This window comes from Pantherophis guttatus, chromosome 4, assembly GCF_059756535.1.
Source record: "Pantherophis guttatus breed Tessera chromosome 4, ASM5975653v1, whole genome shotgun sequence".
Taxonomy (NCBI): Eukaryota; Metazoa; Chordata; class Lepidosauria; order Squamata; family Colubridae; genus Pantherophis; species Pantherophis guttatus.
In genome coordinates this window covers 137,372,683-137,393,923 of record NC_142066.1, presented here as the reverse complement: position 1 = coordinate 137,393,923, position 21,241 = coordinate 137,372,683, and the positions used below count along the sequence as shown (strand labels likewise).

Below are 21,241 nucleotides of genomic sequence, written 5' to 3'. Positions count from 1 at the left end.
TATGTATCACGTTGCCATAGTGTCTTCTTGAAAATAAATGTAGCAACCATCTATATTTTAGTAAGTAATCTTAACTTTGATTGATGCATAGTATTATCTGAATGAACTTTCTTTACTTCTTGTTCTGAACTTGCAACTCCTTGTAATGTAAAACACATTTCTTATTGATGAAAATGCTATATTTTGCATTAGTGTAAGAAACATTTGAAGAAACCAAGATCTGTTTTAATCTGCATCTAATTCTAAAAATAAAGCTTTGATTAATAGTTTAAATCCTGTGACTAGGAAGGTTATAGTGGGCCAGACAACATTCTTGCCAAAATAACATTTTAAATCAAAGAATAATGACAAAGATACTGGGAGACCATCCTACGTTGCATGATTTGGACAAAAATGTTAATGTCTACATTGATCTTTCAAGGTTTGGATTGATCATTTATTATCTCACATGATTTCAGGTAACAACATTAAAATGTTATTTTAAGAGAGCCGTGGTGGCGCAGTGGTTAGAATGCAGTACTGCAGGCTTCTTCTGCTGACTGCAATTGGTGGTTCGAATCTCACCAGGCTCAAGGTTGGCTTAGCCTTCCATCCTTTTGAGATTGGTAAAATGAGGACCCAGATTGTTGAGGGCAATATGCTGACTCTGTAAACCGCTTAGAGAGGGCTATAAAGCTTTGTGAACAGGTATGTAAATTTAAGTGCTATTGCTATTAAAAATTAAGTTCATTTCAGCTTCCTATGGATGAGACAGGGAGACTGCTTCTGCAGTGTGGTGGATTTTAATGGTCTGCATAAATAAAAGGTTGATAGTCATTGGCAAAGAAATATTTAAATGTTTTATTTATAACTAGTTTTTACCAACCACTCAACTATAATGTGTGCATCTCTTGGAAGAATTTCTTCCTTTTAATTTGCTCCTTGCTTAGATCAAAACACCAAACTCTGTAATTCAGAATTTATAAGTTTATTTAGCATTCAGATCAAGCGCACTGAGCACCCCTCTTTTATGGTAAATTTGCACATACCAAATTCTAAAATTCTTAGGTTTAGCTGCTCTAATAAGGAATAGTCTGATACTCACTGTTCTAATTGATACAGTTTTTCTCTATTGTAGAAGTGTAAACCATTCCTCCTTGTTCTTTTCTTATTTGTCTATGTCACGCTCTCATTTCTATATAATGGCAAACCACTAACTGCTCTTCTAAAATCACAATTGTTTAGCTTTTTAATAACAACTTTCCAATGTACCCAATATTTGTGTACTAGAATTGTGGTTTCATGAGGGATGTGGTGGCTTAGTGGCTAAGACGCTGAGCTTGTCAATCGAAAGGTCGGCAGTTCAACAGTTCGAATCCCTAGTGCCATGTAACAGGGTGAGCTCCCATTACTTGTCCCATCTGCCAACCTAGCAGTTCAAAAGCACATAAAAAATGCAAGTAGAAAAATAAGGACCACCTTTGGTGGGAAGGTAACAGCGTTCAGTGCGTCTTTGGCATTTAGTCATGCCAGCCAATGACCATGGAGATATCTTCGGACAGCGCTGGCTCTTCAGCTTTGAGATGAGCACCGCCCCCTAGAGTCAGGAACGACTAGCACATAAGGGGAACCTTTACCTTTACCTTATTGTGGTTTCAATATTGCCAGAAAGGTACTAAATGTTACCTTCAGATACAAAAAGATGTTTTCCTCCAAGTAAGCATTATTTATTGTTTTTAATCATAAAATATAAAACTTTACTTTTGGGGGATGAAATTTCATTAGATTAATATTTCACATGTATTTTAGAGTACTTTAGCTTTTCCATTACACTTCAATGGTCACTATTGTTTCGTTCAGTTCAGTAAAATATTTTGTTTTTGACCTGATTATATCTAAGTCTTCTTGTAAACATAATGGTATGAAGATATTAGTCCTTTAGTGTGATTTCCCTCACCCCCCTCATCCTTAATCTTATTCAACTGGCTTTCAGGGAAGAGACTGTCTCCTCCTGGTTTCTAATTTATGAAAAAATAATGAATTTCAATCTTCAATTTTAGAAAGTATAGGAGTCAATGAAGAACCTCAAAGAGCTAAAATAAAATGAATTGACTTTAGAAGGTAAAGTCTACCCTGGAAAGCTTTAACTTCTTGATTAAGGTGGAAGTAAAAACAAATGAATGGACTACACAGGGTGGGAAATGTTTTAGGAGGACATACTTATAACCTGAGGTAAAAAAAATAAAGCCAGCCATGGAAGTATCCTAAATTCTTTTTCGTAGACAGTAAAAACCCCGCAGGGAAACAGCAAAGAAACACCAACACTTCTTACCTTCACCTTGACAATTTAAAACAGATGAAAGCAATCCAAATAACAGCTTAATCTGCCCATTGGTTAACAATACTTTATTTAACCTAAATTATTTCGGAGAAAAACAGTTTGCACTTTTTCTTGGTAAATGATAGTAATTGGGACTGAAATTTCTATTCCAAATGATGTAGCTGTAAAAAGGGATGTCACATGACCATATTGCAATTCTTACATGCCCCTCGCCCTTCTTAAATGAATCTCACCAGCTGTTAGGCAAGGACTCGCCCAGATTCCCAACTTGCTTCTTTCCAGCATTGGTAAGGTAAGAAACTACCTCCTTCTTAACTCCCCCCATCTGCCTATCTCTTCCCATCTGTGCTCTTTTGGTCACTCAGGACTCCACTGCCTCTGCTTCTCCCAGCTGGTCTTTTCCATCTCCTGCTGTTGATGAGGCATGCCCAGCCTAGAAGGCTTCAAAACCTCATAAGAAAACTGCGCAAAGCATATGATCTCAGGAAGAAGGCCTGGCACAGCTAGCAGATATCTCAGAAAGTGCCAGTCTAGGCATAACTCATCAGCAGTAGGAAGAAGAAGAAGAAGGCAAAATTGAAAGAGTTTCAGCACAATAACCATTGTAATGAATTTATTGGTGTTCATCTAAAGGTATAACTGGAATGGAATTATCCAAGATGGAAAGTAACATACCAGCAAATTTTGGTGGAGATATAACATACATCAAATACCAACATCCTGGTGGTGATTCTCCAGAAGTCCCAAGTCCAGTGAAGCAATTTGTAAAGCAAGATATATTACCACAAAGTAAGGAGAAAATAATTGCTCGAGAGGCTTCATCAAAATTTGAAAGGGTTCCATCAAAAGTAAGAAGAACAAGATCTTCTCCATCATACGGCAGACATCCAAGACGTGGACAATCGCACAGAAGACGCCAACACATGATAAATGTTATTGAAGATGCAGGTCCATTTGCAGACAGAGCCATTCGCAGAAGTAAGTGGCAACAATCTCTGGCAAGTCTAGAACATGTAGGAAAGAACTGGTATAAAGTTGTCAATGGTTCTCATCACATGGTCATTGGTCATAGAATGTATATTACTTCAGGTTGAAGATAAAAACCTTTTTATTTCTTCCCTTTGGATTCATATCCCCAGGAATAGAATTGATTTTGGTAAACTTTATCCAAGATTTTGTAATATTCATTTTAAGGAGTCTAATGCAGTGGTGAAATCCAAATTTTTTTACAACCGGTTCTGTGGGCGTGGCTTGGTGGGCGTGGCAGGGGAAGGATACTGCAAAATACCCGTTCCCTCCCCACTCCTGGGGGAAGGATATTGCACAATCTCCATTCCCACCCCACTCTGCAACCAGCCACAGGTGATATTTGCCGGTTCTCCGAACTACTAAAAATTTCCACTACTGGTTCTCCAGAACCTGTCAGAACCTGCTGGATTTCACCCCTGGTCTAACCTACAATAACAAAGATTATTCAGAGATAATGGGTATACTTTGAATTGGATGCATTTGGCTCTAAACAATCATATTTAAGTTCATGAAGTAGCAGGAATTTGAAACATTCTGAATTTGAAATAAATCTAAATCTGTTCTGTATTTGAACTATTCAAAATTGCTATCAAACTTAAAAAGAGATATTTTGAATTTGAAACTTAAAATTCAAAATATTTGTCCCACCCACACCCCCAGTACTTACCATAATTTCCTGATTTTCCTTCATATCCAAGTGGAATCTACTTTAAGTTTAAAACTACTGTTCGTTTCTGCTTACTCGGTTACCTAGTGATGAGAAGTGAACAGAAAACTGCAGCAAGAAGGGTAAGGGGAAGAACTTCAGGAAATAGAAAATCTAGAAAGCCATTCCCTTCCCACTCGCACACACATTAGAGAATATCCCAAAGGTGCTTTTTCAGGAGGCAACTGGACTTTTTTCTTTTGAAGACATTTTGCTTCTTATTCGAGAAGCTTCTTCAGCTCTGACAGGATAGTGGGAAATGGAAGGATTTATATTCCTTGCAGACAGCTGTATTTTGCATCCTTTTAGAGGGTCATTGAAGCACTTGGAGGTTTATCTGTGTCCTCAGGGTCACCTGAGTAGTGCAAATGGTCCTGTAGTCTGCAATTTTTTCCTCTGGAAATCCATTCCTACTCCCACACCATTCCAAGGGTGTTAATCCCAAATTGTATAACTAAACGTATAGCTAAATAGACTTTTAGCTATAGAATTTCAAAGGCTATACACCCTTTGAATGGTGTGGGAGTAGAAATGGATTTCCAGAGGAAAAATTGCAGACTACAGGAACCAGGAGCACCACTCAGGTGACCCTGAGGGAACAGAAAAACTTCCATGTACTTCAATGACCCTCTAAAAGGATGCAGATTGCCAACTGTCTGCAAGGAATATAAATCCTCTGTTCCCTACTGTCCTGTCAGAGGCTGAAGAAGCTTCTTGGATGAAAAGCTAAATATCTTCAAAAGGAAAAACAAAGTCCAGTTGCCTCCTGAAAAAAGCACCTTTGGGACAACCATGATCTGGATAACTCTACAGACCTTAGAAAATAGTAGAGATGTTTTTGTTTCTTGACATTTCTTGACATTTACACTATGCAAACTTTGAGTTCATTGTTTCCACTGCTACTTCTTTTTCAGTTATTTTTTTCAGTATCAGAAAGTGAATTCGCTAATATCTGGCCATCCTAGTAACTCATTCTTTGTGATACATGCTTTGCTATGTAGCATACAAGGCAATCGATCAACGAAGTACAGAAAGTATTTTCTTTACTGATGTTCAATCTCAGATATCCACCTGTGGAATTTCACCAGAATGAAAATGTAATAATGTCCATTGCCAGCTGTAATGTTGTTTGGCAGCAAAGATTAATCCATTCATATCCCATCAACATTATTTTTTCATTTACGAAACATTTTCAAGAAAGAATATAATCCAAAATAAAGAAGATACATTTTATTTTGAATTCAGCAAAGGCTGTTGGTTGTTCTCGGCATTGATCAATTTCTTTATGGAGAAAAAAAATACAGATCGTCCTGGACTTACAACTATTTGTTTACTGACAAAGTTGTATGAAGTTGCAACGGCTGTCAACTTCGAAACGACTTTGGCCGAAACCATGTTTATTTTCTCTTCGTTTCTTAGTTGCCATTCTTGGGACGGAGAGGGGAGTTAGAAAGGATTGGAATGTGGTGCCTTAATCCGCTAGACAAAACATGTCACGGAACCAGTGGTGGGTTGCCCCTGGTTCAGACCGGTTCTTTAGAACTGGTAGTAAAACGGGCAGGAGGCTCTGCCCACCGACCCCAACGTCATCAGAATGCTTCTGCGCATGCGCAGAAGAGCATTCACGTGTGGTCCCATTGCAAACCGGTAGTAAAGGTAAGTAGAACCCACCCCTGCACGGAACTATGACAACGGCACTGAAAAAAGTGACTTACGACCATTTTTCACAACCATTGTGGCATTGATCATGATCACGTGGTCAAAATTCAATTGCTTGGCAACTGATTTATATTTATGATGGTTGCAGTGTCCCAGGGTCATGTGGTCACCTTTTGCGACCTGCCAAGCAAAATCAATGGGGAAAACAGATTAATTTAACAACCCTGTTACTGATTTAACAACTATAATAAGAAAGATCATAAAATGGGGCAAAATTCACTTAAATGTCTCACTTAGCAACATAAACTTTGGGTTCAATTGTGGTCATAAGGCGAGGACTACCTGTAATCAAATAAGTAAAAAAAAATCAAAGGATATTTTATCTGTTTCTCTGTATTGTCAATGGAAATTATGGGTTTAGCAATATATTCCTCTTATGCATCTCAGTGAGTTACACCTGTTTGCTGTCCCCTAGTTGACTCACAGGACTAAAGAGCTGATAATCAGGAAGAATACAACGGCAGAAACTCTTTTGCTCTTCATCTAAGAAAGTTGTTGAACACATAGTTGTTCAATGTCTGAAAAAGCAACTGAGGTATATTACATTTGAGAGAAATTACCTGGGGAACATAATAAGTTCTTATTTACATTATCTAATCTTACATATTTGATGAACTGAATAATTCATGGATTTATTAAAATGGTGCCGTTTTTGCTTTCTGAATATTATTATTATTATTATTATTATTATTATTATTATTATTATTATTATTATTATTATTATTATTATTATTATTATTATTATTATTATTATTCAAATTTCTATACTGCCCTTCTCCTTTCGGACTCAGGGCGGTGAATAGCCAAAATAAAAACATCTATACATAACATTACAGTTAAAAATAGAGTTAAAATAATTTATAAATTTGGCCCGTAATTTAAAACTTGTCAATTTAAAATTAATATTAAAATTTTAAAACTAACCCTAAAATCAAGACAGACCGGCTAACTGAAAAAAATAAGTTTTTAGGGCCCGACGAAAAGTCCGGAGGTCGGTGATCACTCGTATCTCTGGGGGTAGATTGTTCCATAGGGTAGGTGCCACCACAGAGAAGGCTCTCCTCCTGGGGGTCACCAGCCGGCATTGTCTGGCCAACGGCACCCTGAGGAGGCCCTCTCTGTGGGAGCGAACCAGCTGGTGGGAGGCTATTGGTGGCAGAAGGCCCTAAGCCATGAAGCGCTTTAAAGGTGATCACCAACACCTTGAAGCGCACCCGGAAGTCCACCGGAAGCCAATGCAGCTCGCGCAGGAGAGGAGTCACCTGGGAGCGCCCCGTCGCTCCCATAATCCCCCGCGCGGCCGCATTCTGCACCAGTTGGAGCCTCCGGGTGTACCCCGGGTGTACCCCAAGGGGAGCCCCATGTAGAGAGCATTACAATAGTCCAGACAAGAGGTAACGAGTGCTTGAGTGACCGTGCGTAGGGAGTTCCGATCCAGAAAGGGCGCAACTGGTGTATCAGGCGAACCTGACAAAAAGCCCCCCTGGCCACGGCCGTCATATGTCCTTCTAAAGACAGCCGTGCATCCAGGAGGACACCCATATCTTTTAACTTCCAAACAAAACTTGTTTGCCTGATTTGTTTTAAACGTATAATCTGAAATTATTTTTCTGTTTCCTTAGGCTTTCTTTGGAAATTATATCTCATGTTGGCATTTCAACTGGGTTACACTGTTGGTATAATATGTATGTTCATCTACTGGTAAGTGTATTTTACTGCAACTGTCACCAACTTGGTGCCGTCAGGATATATTGGGACAATAACTGTACTGGGTACCCATGTTCATCAGCAACTGGTTCCAATAATAATGCAATATAATACTTGACTCATTCCATTACACATGAATTACTAAATATTGCATGCCACTGAAAAACCAGTGTTTTGCTTGAAGCCAAATATGTCTACCACTTGATGTGTGCAGGAGATCTACCACAGGGATAGATCTGGTCACATCAGCATGTCTTGCAGTGGTGGCTCGCCCCCGCTTCAAACCGGTTCTATAGAACTGGTAGTAAAACCGGCGGGAGGCTCTGTCCACCGACCCTGACGTCATCAGGAAGCTTCTGCACATGTGCAGAAGCACACGTGTGGCCCCATTACAAACCAGTAGTAAAGGTAAGTAGAACCCACCCCTGATGTCTTGTATCTTGAATGGTTAAGGGTTGTGTATATTTTTGATGTTATTTACCATATTGCAGAAGGTGTATTTTCTTTCAGTCTTCAGTTGTTCCAACTAGCATATTCTTAGCCAATTGAGTTTCTCAATATTGACATGTGAAAGTCTAATCTTTTGATCCTTTTCTCATTTTCTCTTCCCCCATGACTTATTTCATTTTGGTGGATTCAAGTATTTCCTCTGTTACTGTGAGGGAAAAAAACCCTGTTCAATAATAAGATGCAACTTAGGAGAAGATAAACAAGTTCATATGAACCAAAGTGACTAACAAGTTATTCATGATAGAACTTCCATGTTTTCTAGGATCTGAATAATAGGAGGAGGGACCCCATCTTTCTACTATGTTCTGTGCTTGAATTACATCTGGGGCATAAAGTCTATTATTCAGGTTATATAGAGAATTATGTGCTAAATAGCTTATTATACAAAGGTAGGAAATACATTTCAGCTAGAAAAACAGAATAACTGAGTTGGAAGGCACCTTGGAGGTCTTCTAGTCCAAACCTTGCTCAAGTAGAAAACCCTATAATATTTCAGACAAATGTTGTCCAATCTCTCTGCAGTGTTGCACCCAAAAATTATGTCAAATTTTGATTTGAAATACAATTTTAAATGCAGAAAAATGTTCAGCTGTACAGTAAACACCATTTAAGCACCATTTAAATATACATAATGGATTTATGCAAAATCTACCCTTACAGATTTATATTTGACAGTTTTTCTCCTCTCTTGTGAAAAAATTATGCTCTGCTACTAAACAACTACTTGGCAGCTAATTTTTGTTTTCTTTGGATGGGGAAAAAAGTCCAACATCTTACAGGGCTACTGTTATAGGAAAAAGTAGGAAGAACATTACATACATACCACTTTTCACTGACACTGATCTGGATGGGGAGGAACAGGCTCAACCCATCCAAGACCGAGTGGCTGTGGTTTCCGACGTCCCGATATAGTCAGTTGACACCATCGCTGACTATCTGGGGCAAATCGCTGGCCCCCATGGAGAGGGCTCGCAACTTGGGCGTCCTCCTGGATTCACGGCTGTCTTTAGAAGAGCACTTGACGGCCGTGACTGGGAGAATTTTTCATCAGGTTCGCCTGATTCGCCAGTTGCGTCCCTTTCTGGATCGGGACTCCCTACACACAGTCACTCATGCCCTCGTCACCTCCCGCCTGGACTATTGTAATGCTCTCTACATGGGGCTCCCCTTGAGGAGCACCCGGAGGCTCCAACAGGCACAGAGTGCGGCCGCACGGGTGGTTATGGGAGCAACATGGTGTGACACCTCTCCTGCGTGAGCTGCACTGGCTCCCGGTGGTCTTCCGTGTGCGCTTCAAGGTTTTGGTTACCACCTTTAGAGCGCTCCATGGCTTAGGACCTGGTTATTTACGGGACCACCTACTACCACAAACAGCCTCCCACCGGCCAGTACGCTCTCATAGAGAGGGGCTCCTCCGGGTGCCGTCAGCCAAGCAGTGTCGATTGGCGGCCCCCAGGGGGAGGACCTTCTCTGTGGAGGCACCCACTATCTGGAATGAGCTCCCCCCGGAGATACGGAGGATCCCGGATCTGCGCACTTTCCGCTGTGCTCTTAAGACCCTCTTATTCCAGCAAGCCGGCTTGGCCTAATTTTTCTCCCCTTTCTTTTAAATTTTTTAAACTGAAATTTTAATTTGTTTTATATTATTGGGATTTTAATTGTCGTGGGCTAAATTATTTAATTTGGTTTTAAATTGTTTCTAACTTTTGTATTTCTGTATTTTATCCTGTGCCTGTTCACCGCCCTGAGTCCTTCGGGAGTAGGGCGGTATACAAATTTAATAAAACATAAACATAAACAAACACAAAGGTGATTTTTTAAAAAAGAAGTAATTTCTCCTGTATAAATTATTCTTAAATATAATAATTGTAAAATGTTTTCTGTATATTAAGCTCCTGTGCAGTAACATTCATCATGCTTTCTACATTTTATTGGGTTTTAAATCTCATTATTTTTAATATTGTTATGATCCCTACTGAATATAGAAAGGTGAGATAGAAATATTTTAAAATTAATTGAATAAATTACTATTTCCATTGTATCCTTTCTATATTTCTGCAACCATATTTGAATTTTTTTGGTCTAGGAAGTTCCTTAAAATATGGGTTCGGAGACGTCCATGGTTTTGCTATTCTCTATTGTAAGTATTATATATGCAATTGTCAATTATTAAAACCTGCTCCTTAGTAAATATGTATTGTTTCTTAAAAAAACTATAAAAAATTCAACATCTCAGAACAAGCAAACCAACTACTTGTAGTCCCAATTTTATCTGCAGTCTCTAGGTTAAGAAACAGTACAGTACTTAATATTAAGCAATTACATTGTATGTTTGATATATGATGATCACCTGTTTAAAATTTCATCAAAGAATATATTTTAAACAAAAATTTATATTATTTGTTCCTTATCTTGGCTATAAATGCTAATCCATTGCCTTCAAGTATCTTAAACCAATGATCCAATTAGGAACCTATAAAATTCTGTCTGGTAAAACTATATATTAATAGAATTGAGAAGGTGACAATGAGAAGATGATTTACTTTATTAGTATTCTGGTTTCTATTCCACTCTCTAGCTAATTTACATTTACATTGGCATTTAATATGAAAATCATAAATAATTTGATTATGAAAATAATAATTAATTATTAATTATTATGAAAATAATTAATAGACGTGGTATGCTCAGTAAATTGGACTGTAAGGTAAAGTCATCTTGAGTTAACACAGTGTCAGGAGATTATACCCACACTATTTTATTGGTAGCAATTGGAAGAAATTTGCCATTTTTTTCCAAATGTATTTTTTACTTTCAGTCTAATCTATAGCTCTAATTATAGGAGGCCCGCCACCAAAATTCTCCGCCTGTAGTCAGTCCTGCTTATCCTCAAAAATTAGCCAAGGACTTCCGGTTGGCACCGCAGGCTTCGTGGCGGTCTTCTTAGACCGCCAGCCCTGTGTCTGCGTAAAAGCCGTTTTGACAGCGTAAATCGGCTGTCTGGCAGCTAAAAAATCTCCCCTTCGGGAAAAGTAGGAGAGGAGAGCCGGTTGGCGAGAATAGAGCTCCCCAAAAGCCCTCTGGAATATTTCCAGAGGCTTGGAGGGTGAGAGTTCCCTAGTCAGCCCGCCAAGAAGCTCCGAAGCCGGGACGAGTCTGTGAAGGCAGAGCGAGAAGCCACGATCCGATCCTGCTGTCAAAAGTGAGTCTGACTGATTACAAGTGCAGGCAGAGCGGAAACAGGAGAACAAGCCTTAAAAGTACAGAGCTTAACTCCGAAGTTACTTTGTTTCAAACTGAATTTCATTGAGCTGGAGGCTGATGATGGCGTCTTTGTTATGGTTTTGAAAGTGAAAGCCAGAAACGAAAGTGCTTATTGAGAACTTTGCACTGGGAGAGTGGATTAGCTGCTTATTAACTGCTGGGAAGTGAGAGTTGGTGGAGAAAAAAAAAGCTACCTTGCCTGGTAAATTAGAGACTATAAATTACAAACATCTTAAAGTTGTTTAAGGGACTTTGTGGCTTTGGAAAAAAAAAAGATCTTTTTAAAAGGGGGAAAAAATGGCTTCTAAACAAGTGAAACCAGGAGTTGTTAAAGGAGGGGGAGGTTCTCCAGTTGTGTCAGTGGTGACACAGAAAGCACAACTTCCGGCTGATTCACAGAGTCAGGAGGCTGCACTTAATGATTTTAAAGAATTTATGAAAGAAGCCATGAATAATCAAACAACAGCAATGAAAGAAGCTATGAATAATCAAGCCACAGCAATGAATAATTTAACAGTACTTGTGGAAGGGAAATTAAAGAAAGTTGAGGAGGATATAAGATCAATTAAAGAAGTGGTTGCAGAAAAACACGATGAAATAAGAGATGATATTGTTTATGCTGTATCAGGATTGTCAAACCTTGTTATCCAGCTCGATGGGAAAGTGGAAGAAATTAATGAAGCCAATTTAAATTTGGAAAGCAAAATGGGAGATGTAATGACCAAAACAGAGAAATTGGATGATGAACTGGTAATGTTACAATACAGATCCATGGAATTTGCTTTGAGATTGAGAGGCTTGAAAGAAAACAGCAAAGAAAATTTAAAAGATATTTGTGCTGATGCTATTGCAGAGATAATTAAAGAAAGACCAGAAGATGTGGCAAGTTATATTGATAAAATTTACAGGATTAATTCCTGGCTGGCAAGACAAAGACAGCTGCCAAGAGATGTGGTGATTTATTTTACAACCAGGAGGATCAGAAATGATATTTTACAAGCTTCCTACAAGAATAAAGTTCAGGTGGCTGGGCAAGAGGTGGTGGTTTTGAAAGAGATTCTTCCAAAGATGCTGAGAAGTAGAAAAGACTTTGGCTTTTTGGTAAATGAGCTGAGAAATAAACAAGTGGCATACAGATGGGATGTTCCAACTGGTCTAATAGTGACTTATAATGGAAAAAGATATCATAATGCATTATTGGAAATAGATTCAGAAATGGAATTGGTTAAGGATTGTATGATAAAATGGGCACAAAACTTTCAGGAACCAGTGATGATGGAAACGTGGGAAAAGATTTGGGTCAGAAATGTTAAATTTACGCAAGCACAAAATTTGAGAGAGAATTTTTATAAAATGTTTTATAGATGGCACTTAGATCCTAAAAAATTATCATGTATGTACTCGAATTTGCAAGCTAAATGTTGGAGATGTGAATGTAATGATGCAACCTATTATCATATATGGTGGACCTGTAAGAAAATCAAGGCATTTTGGATAAAAATTTGGTGGTGATGCAGAATATTCTGAAAAGAAGGTTGAAATTTACTCCTCAATTATTCCTATTGGATATAATGACGGATTGTACAGTATCAGAGACTAAATTGATTTTGAACTTAATATCAGCAGCTAGGCTGTTGGTAGCGCAATATTGGAAGAAGGACTCTTTGCCTACTATTGAAGAGTGGATACTGAAAGTAACAAACTTAGCAGAAATGGCGAAAATCTCAGCATACTTGAAGGACCATACACAAGAAAGATATATATCGGAATGGAGAAGATGGATTGATTATATTCAAAATAAGTATCAGACAAGAAAATATCAAATAGCTTATGAATGAACGTTAAGTATTAGAAGTATTATGTTATCTATAGTGGAGTTAAGGTTTCAGGGGAAGAGTTAGTAGTCTGAGGATAAGTAGGTTAATCTAATTTATGATTGTTAAATGAAATACCTTGTATTTTGCTCTGGGAAGTCTGGGGGGGAGGGTGAGATGAGGGGAGGGAAAGGGTGGGGGGAACATGGGGAAGAATTTTTTTTTTCTGTAAAACTTTTCAATAAAAAAAAAATTAGCCAAGGTCAATTAGGTGCAAAAGTAAATTAGTCTTTTAGTTGAGTTATGGATACAGAGATATTCTTATAATAATCATGACAAAGTTCTAACACCGTAACTAGATAGAATAGAATCTCTTATTGAGATTTTAAAAATGGATGCCAGTCTTCTAACCAAAATGGGAAAGGAGTGATTCTACTCATTTGTCAAATTTTCATGTTCCCCAAAAAATACTCTTGAGGTTCAGTGCAAGTCATTGGGGCCGTATATGTGAGTTTGAAAATTGCCCTTTCAAATTTCCACTGAGAGAAGCAGCTCTATTTATAGGAGACCTGCATCAATTATTAACCCAATATGGTTAGAGTGAAATTTGGAACTGATGTTTGCTCTTTGAGAAATTGTGTGTTTACTGTAATATCTTAAGCTTTATCACTGTATTTCTTTTAAAGAAGTGTAAAGCTCTATTCCGTTTATATTGTTTTCCTTTAAAGGGGCTTTATTGAATTATTAAATGTAAATGTGGTTTTATCTGTAATTATTTATTGAATGTTAATTTTTTAAATTATAATTTCAATTGTAAAATAACAGGGCATTTTAAAGATGGCAGTATGTTTATCTGATTTTAGACCAGCAATCTTGTTAATGATTATTGGCGTAGCATGCTGTGATCAAGCACGAAGAAAATTTCCTTTGAATGTCATTTTATTAGCATTATTTGTAAGTATCTCTTGAAGGTAATGCTCTATATCATATATTAATTATATTTTAATATCAGTTTTTTATATATGTCATTGCTACTTTTTGCTGCATCTAGGCTCTCAATACTTTAGAATTTGAATAATGCACTACTCTACTTGTACAGTAAAAATGAAAACAGAACTGTCTACTGTGATATTTTCCATTCCAAACTGAAATGTGCTGGACCAGAATTTCTGCCAATATTACCCCAGGTCCCAGCCAGCTTGGCTAAAGGAGCATCAGGTAGAGAAAGCTAATCTAATTCATATAAAGTTCAAAGCAACAAAAGTTTGTACTTTCTATACTACAGCTATTTCTATCCCCAAAATAAGTTTTGGGAAAATGCTGTTTCATCTCCATATTGCGTATAATAGCAATTACGAATATGCAGTGTGTTGGCATAAATAGCATAAGAACATTTATCAAAGTTGTCAAACTGAATCGGTTAAAAATTAATTTTCTGCCATTCTTAATTTTTACTGTAGCATGTTGTAAATTATATTAGCTCATCCTGACCTGACTACTTTTGCTATATACTTACCATAATTAGCTACCCTAGAATCAGATCTACATTACTGATAGATCACAAGTCAGTTCAAATTGTTTTTATTATTAATAGTGCACAGGGGTAACTGTATTTTATAAATGATTGCATATAGGAATGCACCTGAAACATACAATAGCTACCTGATTCTGTTATCATTTGCACTTTTTCAAGTGAATAATAACAGAATAACAGAATTAGAAGGGATCTTGGAAGTCATCTAGTCCAACCCCTAGTACCATTCTGGACAAATGGCTGTCCATCTCTACTTAAAAATTTCCAAGGATGGAGCACCCATAACTTCTGGAGACAAGCTGTTTCACTGATTAATTGCTCGGATTCTCAGGAAATTTCTCCTTAGTTCTAGGTTGGAACTCTCTTTGATAAGCTTTCATTACTTCTTGTCCTATTGGCTGGTGCTTTGGAAAATAGATTGATTCCCTCTTCTCTATGACAGGCCCTCAAATATTGGAAGACTGCTATCATGTCATTCCTACTCCTTCTCTTCATTGGAAAAGACTTACTTAAGTTCACAACTGTTCAATATATGTTTTAGCCTCCTACCCCAATCATCCTTTTTGCTCTTTACATTCTTTCTAGAGTCTCAATGGGTTTTTTCTGTACTGTGGTGACCAAAATTGGATGCAGTATTTCAAGTGTAATCTTACCAAAACAGTACATAGCAGTACTAATACTTCACCTGATCTTGATATTATCTCTCTGTTGATGCAGCCTAGGACTGTGTTGGCTTTTTTGGCAGCTGCAGCATACTGCTGGCTCATACTTATGTGGTTATCCACTAGGATTCCTAGATCCCTCTCACAATTAATGTTGTTGAGCCAGCAGCATTATTCTATATCTGTTGCTTTTGGTTTTTCTTGCCTAAGTGTTAAACTTTACCTTTCTCATCACTGAACTGCATTTTGTTGGATAGGACCCAGTGTTCATGTCTGTTGAGATTCTTCTAAAACATTGGCTTTTTCCTCCATCTGCACATTCATGAGCTCCCTTTCTATTCCCTCATCTAAATTATTCTAATACAGTATACCATAATTTTACAAAATGTATTGATACAGTCTGTTCTAAGAAATACTGTTGTATGTAGGGTTGTTTTTTTTTGTCTGAGAAGTTATATGTAAAAATTATATATTGTAGAATGAATTATAATTTTTTTCTGAACTGAAAAGAATCTCCTTCAGGAACAAATGCAAAAAAGTTATTATGTACAATACTACTAATAATACATGGATAATGTAGTAATAAATTATTTTTGTTTTTAGACAATCCTCATGGGTACATGGCTTGGATCCATTGATGCGTAAGTTGTTAATAAATAAATTGAATTGCATTGTGTTGTATTGATGTGATTATGGATTCATAGAAATATTTATGTGTTCTTGGGTTTTAGCTTCTTCGATGCAGATACTTTGATGTGGACTGTTGGTTCTACTTCATTAGTGACATTGGGACTGCATTTTTTTGCTCTTCAGAAAAAAGTAAGCAGTCACTGTTTAAATGTCCTACAGAACCATTTGAGATCTGAACAATTAAATCATAATTAAAAATCAGATATGTTCTGTCTCTTGAACTACAGTGCATTCAGAAAGTATTCAGACCCCTTTCACCGTTGTCAATTTTGTTATATTGCAGCCTGATTCTACAGTTGTTAAAATTATTTTTTCTCATTAATTTACACTAAGTACCCCCTAATGACAAAGTAAAAACAGAATTTTAGAAATGTCTAAAAGTGAAGTGAATAATTTCCTATATTGTCTTAATTTCTATAGCAGAAATGTCAATTGGCCTTAAACTATAATTTATACAACAAAAATAATATTTATAATGCATTGGACACAGTTATGTTTGTATATTAAAAATCTTTGAAAAGGATTCTCTAGAAATAGCATTTTGTTGGATGTTTCCTTAAAAACACATGTTTTACAATGTCCTATACTTACTAAGTTTTGGGAGAAAGTAGTGGAATATAAAATGTGAATGTGTAACAAAAGCTAACATTTTTTGGGAATAACATCTTGAATCACATTCCCAGCACATGGAATTTGACCACTAGGTAAGGCAAATAGATTCTATGTGTCTTTATTGTAGCTAGAAGAATGATATTGCAGCATTAGAAAGATAAATATACAGCCCTGTTTATTCAATGGATTGGAAACCTGATTATACTTGCAACTTATGAGTTGTTTGCCTATAGACATAGAATTTGTAGGGATAAGTATAATAAAATGGTCTAATTTATTCAAAATATAGGTTAAAATCATGATAGTTATTAATTATGTAAGTACATTAGAAATAGACCTGTACACATATGTATATATCTATATCTGCATAATATTTGCGTTAGATAATTATATATAGAATTGTAATTATATACTATCAATCATTGTAATGTCATTTTTTTCTATTGTATTTTCTTAAGATACTTTTTAAGCATCATTATGTAATTTTTAAATAATGTTTATACCTTTGTTTTTTGTTTCTTTTGTTTTTCCTTTGCCTGATATTATTTTAAAATAATAATTTCCAATAAAAATAAATAGCACTAATCTACATTTTTATAGTAATTTTATTAAAGATTACAATTAGAACAATAAAAACTAGTATGTTCAAAAGGTTGTTGAATAAATGATCATTAAGCGAGGTCCACCAACATATTGGCATTTATTTATTTATTTATTTATTTATTTATTTATTTATTTATTTATTTATTTATTTATTTATTTATTTATTTATTGGTTCGATTTATATGTCGCCCTTCTCCGGAGACTCAGGGCGGCTTACAATGCGTTAAGCAATAGCCTTCATACTTCTGTATATACCTGCTTAGTAGGGCTTTCGGGCCCCCCTAAGCAGTGCTCTTTTTATAAAAAGTCAGCTTATTGCCCCCACAATCCGGGTCCTCATTTTACTTACCTTGGAAGGATGGAAGGCTGAGTCAACCTTGAGCCTGGTGAGATTTGAACTTGCAGTAATTGCAGGCAGCTGGCAGCTAAGTGCTACTTAACAGCACTTTAGTCTGCTGCGCCACCAAGGCTCTTAACATTTGTCTATGTTTTGAAAAATACCAAAAATAAAAATTTTAAAATGATTCCAATAGAAAATGTTTAGATTCATCTTTTTCTGAAGTATATTTATTAGCATTAAAATAAACTGTAAACTCTGAGAGTTGAATCAAATGACAGACTACATAACTGAACTACAGGGAAAGGAAATCTTTCTGTCCACTGTTAATAGCCACAATTTTCTTCTCCATTTCTCCAAATTAGTTTTCAACAGTATTTCTAAGCTATGTGCAAACTATTTAGCAGAAGAAAAACTGCGTTTTTCAGTTAGACCTGGAAACTAAGCTCTTAATTAAATATACTTTTATCACATACAGGAAATCTTTGCTGGAAAACATCCAAGATATAAAATGGCATAGAAGATTTTTATTAAAGCTATTTAGCTATTGTTGGTCCCAAAGCAGTGGACGGGATCCAATGGAGATGTCAGTTCAGCCATCTGTGTTTTAGTTCTGTGTCGTTCCTGGCTACTGAAAGCTTTCTGAGAAACATGTAATTGGATCCAAATACTGATGAATTGATCTCTGAGGCAGTGATACTGGCCCTTCTTCCTCAAGAAACCATCATTGGACCCAACAAGGAGCATTTCTCTGGTCGGTTTAGAGCTTTGAGAGATTCAGAAAAGCTTTAATTCCACTCGGGACATGCTCCTTATGAGTAGCAACTGTCTAGTGCACTTGTGGAAAGTCCCATCTTTCTCCGACCCACTCACCTGTTCTTCAGTCTGCTGTGGTTTTGGCCACCACTTTTAATGGAGCTGTCTTGAGTTCCTCATTTTTTTCCTGGAAGTTGCCTTTTACAACAAAATGAGACCTGGTTCTTCATGAGGGCAGTTATCCATCATCCCAGGTGCAATGTTCTGTTTTAATTTAAATATAAATTTAAGAAATAAGCAGGGATACTAAGTTTGGTAGGGACTTCATGTATGTATTACTTAGAATTTTTCCTTGTATGCATCCTATTATTCAGATATTCTAGATCTGAATATTTGTGAGATGACAAAAATGTGTTGATTTCATTGTTGCTTCTTTTCAGTGGCAACTTACCATCACATCTGGAATATTGCTAGTCTTGTTGTTTTCATTGACAATTACTGGAGTTCTTTGTAACTTTCTGCAATCACAAGTAAGTGAAGTACTTATATCTATTTTTCTCACTACTTTTTTCTTTTACCTATTTTACTCTTAACTTCATAAACTGTTAGCTAAGGAAGAATACAACTATAATCATTTTAGCTTTTATACGTTAATTATGGTTGCAAATACTTTTAATTCTGCTAAATCAGCCTTTGGTCTTCCAAATTCAGCTAAGCACAATCATGTGGAGTCTCCTGGTAATACAGGTTATATGGCACTGCCTTTTCAATGCAATTGGAGGCAAAATTTGATGAGTTTTTTTGACTGGAAGATTAGTATAGTTTCATTAGAACTACCACATTTAACTTTTATATGTGGAATTTTTGCTGACAACATATGCAGACACTTAACCAACAAAACATAAATGTATACGGGGGCAAAAAAACAAGAATTGGTAAGCAGGTAAAAGTATAATACCAAAAATAGTTTAATGCTATTTAATGCTCTCTAGCAAAAAGAAAGAACCTGGGGAGCAATACTCTACATAGAATAGATAGAAAGGTGACCCCAATATGGCATATTTTTGGAATAAATGTATGAAGTGCCCACATGCAAAAAGTGAGCTAGGAAGGGGCCCAGCTAGCATGCAACTTCATATAACCTAATTATTTGGATGAGGAGTCCCATCATAGTAGATTAATTGATAACTCCCAAAGGGGTAGATATAACAGATGAAGAGTGTCATACCATATTCTGAAGAGGTTTTGTGGCTTATGACCTGGAGTGAGGCTCAATTTAGTGAAGCATTCTGCTGTCTTAGCTTTACAAAGCATACCAATGAAGAAGGGTAGAAACATCTGAAGAATACCAAATCATCAAGTAGGGATGGTACATTAACTGTCATTACCATAGGATCCTCATTTAACTGACACTGTCAAAAAAACCTTGGTTTTTTTCCTGAAGTATCAGGACACGAGTTTGGTAGAGCAGACATAGATCACTGGTTCTGTTCATTTTGAAACTAAAAGAAGTACAACTCTTAGACAAGAAGCTTCAACTTCAATCTATGCCAAATCTTTAATCCAAGGAAAATATTTGCCTTCTAGGGAATGGAGAACACCAAAGTATTCCTGTGTGAGGATCATATGGATACTAATAGATTTTTAAGGAACCCTAGTTACTTTTGTTCCTGCTTAATTTTAATTCTTAATTCTTACTTTGCAGTTGAACGAAGTATTTTATTCTGGTATTGGAACACTTCTTTTTGGCATAGTAAGTCTTAAATTTAAATTAGCTACAGATTGAATCTATACCACATAGAGTGAGAGGCAAACAGCTCTGTGCAAGACTGAAACTCATTACAGCTTATTTCTGTAAAAAAATGATTTAAATGATTATCTGAATTAGGTCATCAGATTTATGGCCATCTGTTTTGCTTAGTTTCTAATGAGTTTATTTTTCTGAATACAAACCTTAAGATGATATCATTGTATTAGAAATTCTAACAATAATTACCACAAAATGGGATTGTTTTTATTAATACAGAGCTTTACCACATTAAAATATTAAAATCACTTAACTAGACCTTCGAGGATTAAGGTGATAAAAACAGTTAATTATGCAAACTGTTATGCTAGATAATTGCTTTTAAAAAGAATTGTACCTTCAGTGACAAGTGAGACAAAGATTTAGTAACATAAAGGCAATACCTGCATTTTTCTTTTCTTGTTTTTTTAAAAGTACCTGTTGGTCGACACACAACTAATGCTGGGAAAGAGACATCATTACCGACTGAATCCAGATGAATATGTATTTGCAGTACTGAATGTCTACATTGACATTCTCAATTTGTTTTTATTTATATTGAGATTTGTTGGTTTCATGAAGTGAAAAGCATGCCGTATAGGTTGAATAAAGAAGACTGTACCAAAGTAAAAGTTTCAAGAGAACTTCCGGGCAGAAAAAAAAAATAGAATTTATGAAACATTTATAGAATTTATGCCATAATATCATGAAAATTTGAACCGAACAAATATAATTCACGTAGTTAGTCCTTGGTTAATAACCATCTATTCAATTAGTTCCCAAAGTTATGGCTGATGCAGCAGTCACATGATAAAAATTCATCCTCTTAACAGCCTCAGGGGCATTCTAGCACCTATCTCTCCCCCACCCCCATCTTAGTATTTTTTGGGGCTATCCTGCACGAAGGCATTCCTTGCCGATGCTGGCAGGATGAGGTTGAGTAGAGTTTTGCACGGTGGCATAGGTATGGCTGTTGGCTGTGGCTTGAGGCAGCACTCCTGACTGGCAGTGGTGGGTGTACTGGAGCTGATTTAAAGGTCCAGTAATGGTGGTGGCCAGTTGACAATGCTGAAGGTCTCAGTGCTGCCACCACCAAGGAGTGCTGTTATACAGGATGGCTAAAGGATGGCAGAGATGGGGGAGAGATAGGCAAATGTGGGGAACTGAAGAGGAGGAAGTCCATTACTTTACC

The 21,241-nt window shown here is 36.6% G+C and overlaps 1 protein-coding gene across 2 annotated transcripts; it reads left to right on the top strand.

The window, feature by feature from the left end:
- Nucleotide 1: 1 nt before the first annotated feature.
- On the top strand, nt 2–20,675 carry LOC117654911 (protein lifeguard 1-like). Of its 2 annotated transcripts, XM_060684322.2 has the most exons (10): nt 2–60; nt 2,954–3,298; nt 7,397–7,475; nt 10,078–10,131; nt 13,933–14,023; nt 15,869–15,906; nt 15,997–16,084; nt 18,704–18,793; nt 19,969–20,016; nt 20,485–20,675. In XM_060684322.2, exons 2-10 carry the CDS (start codon nt 2,965–2,967, stop codon nt 20,632–20,634), a joined length of 972 nt encoding a protein of 323 aa, XP_060540305.1. In that variant the 5' UTR covers nt 2–60; nt 2,954–2,964; the 3' UTR covers nt 20,635–20,675. The 2 variants fall into 2 exon arrangements, with proteins under 2 accessions (XP_060540305.1, XP_060540312.1); XM_060684329.2 differs by lacking the exon at nt 19,969–20,016.
- The last annotated feature ends 566 nt before the right edge of the window (nt 20,676–21,241 follow it).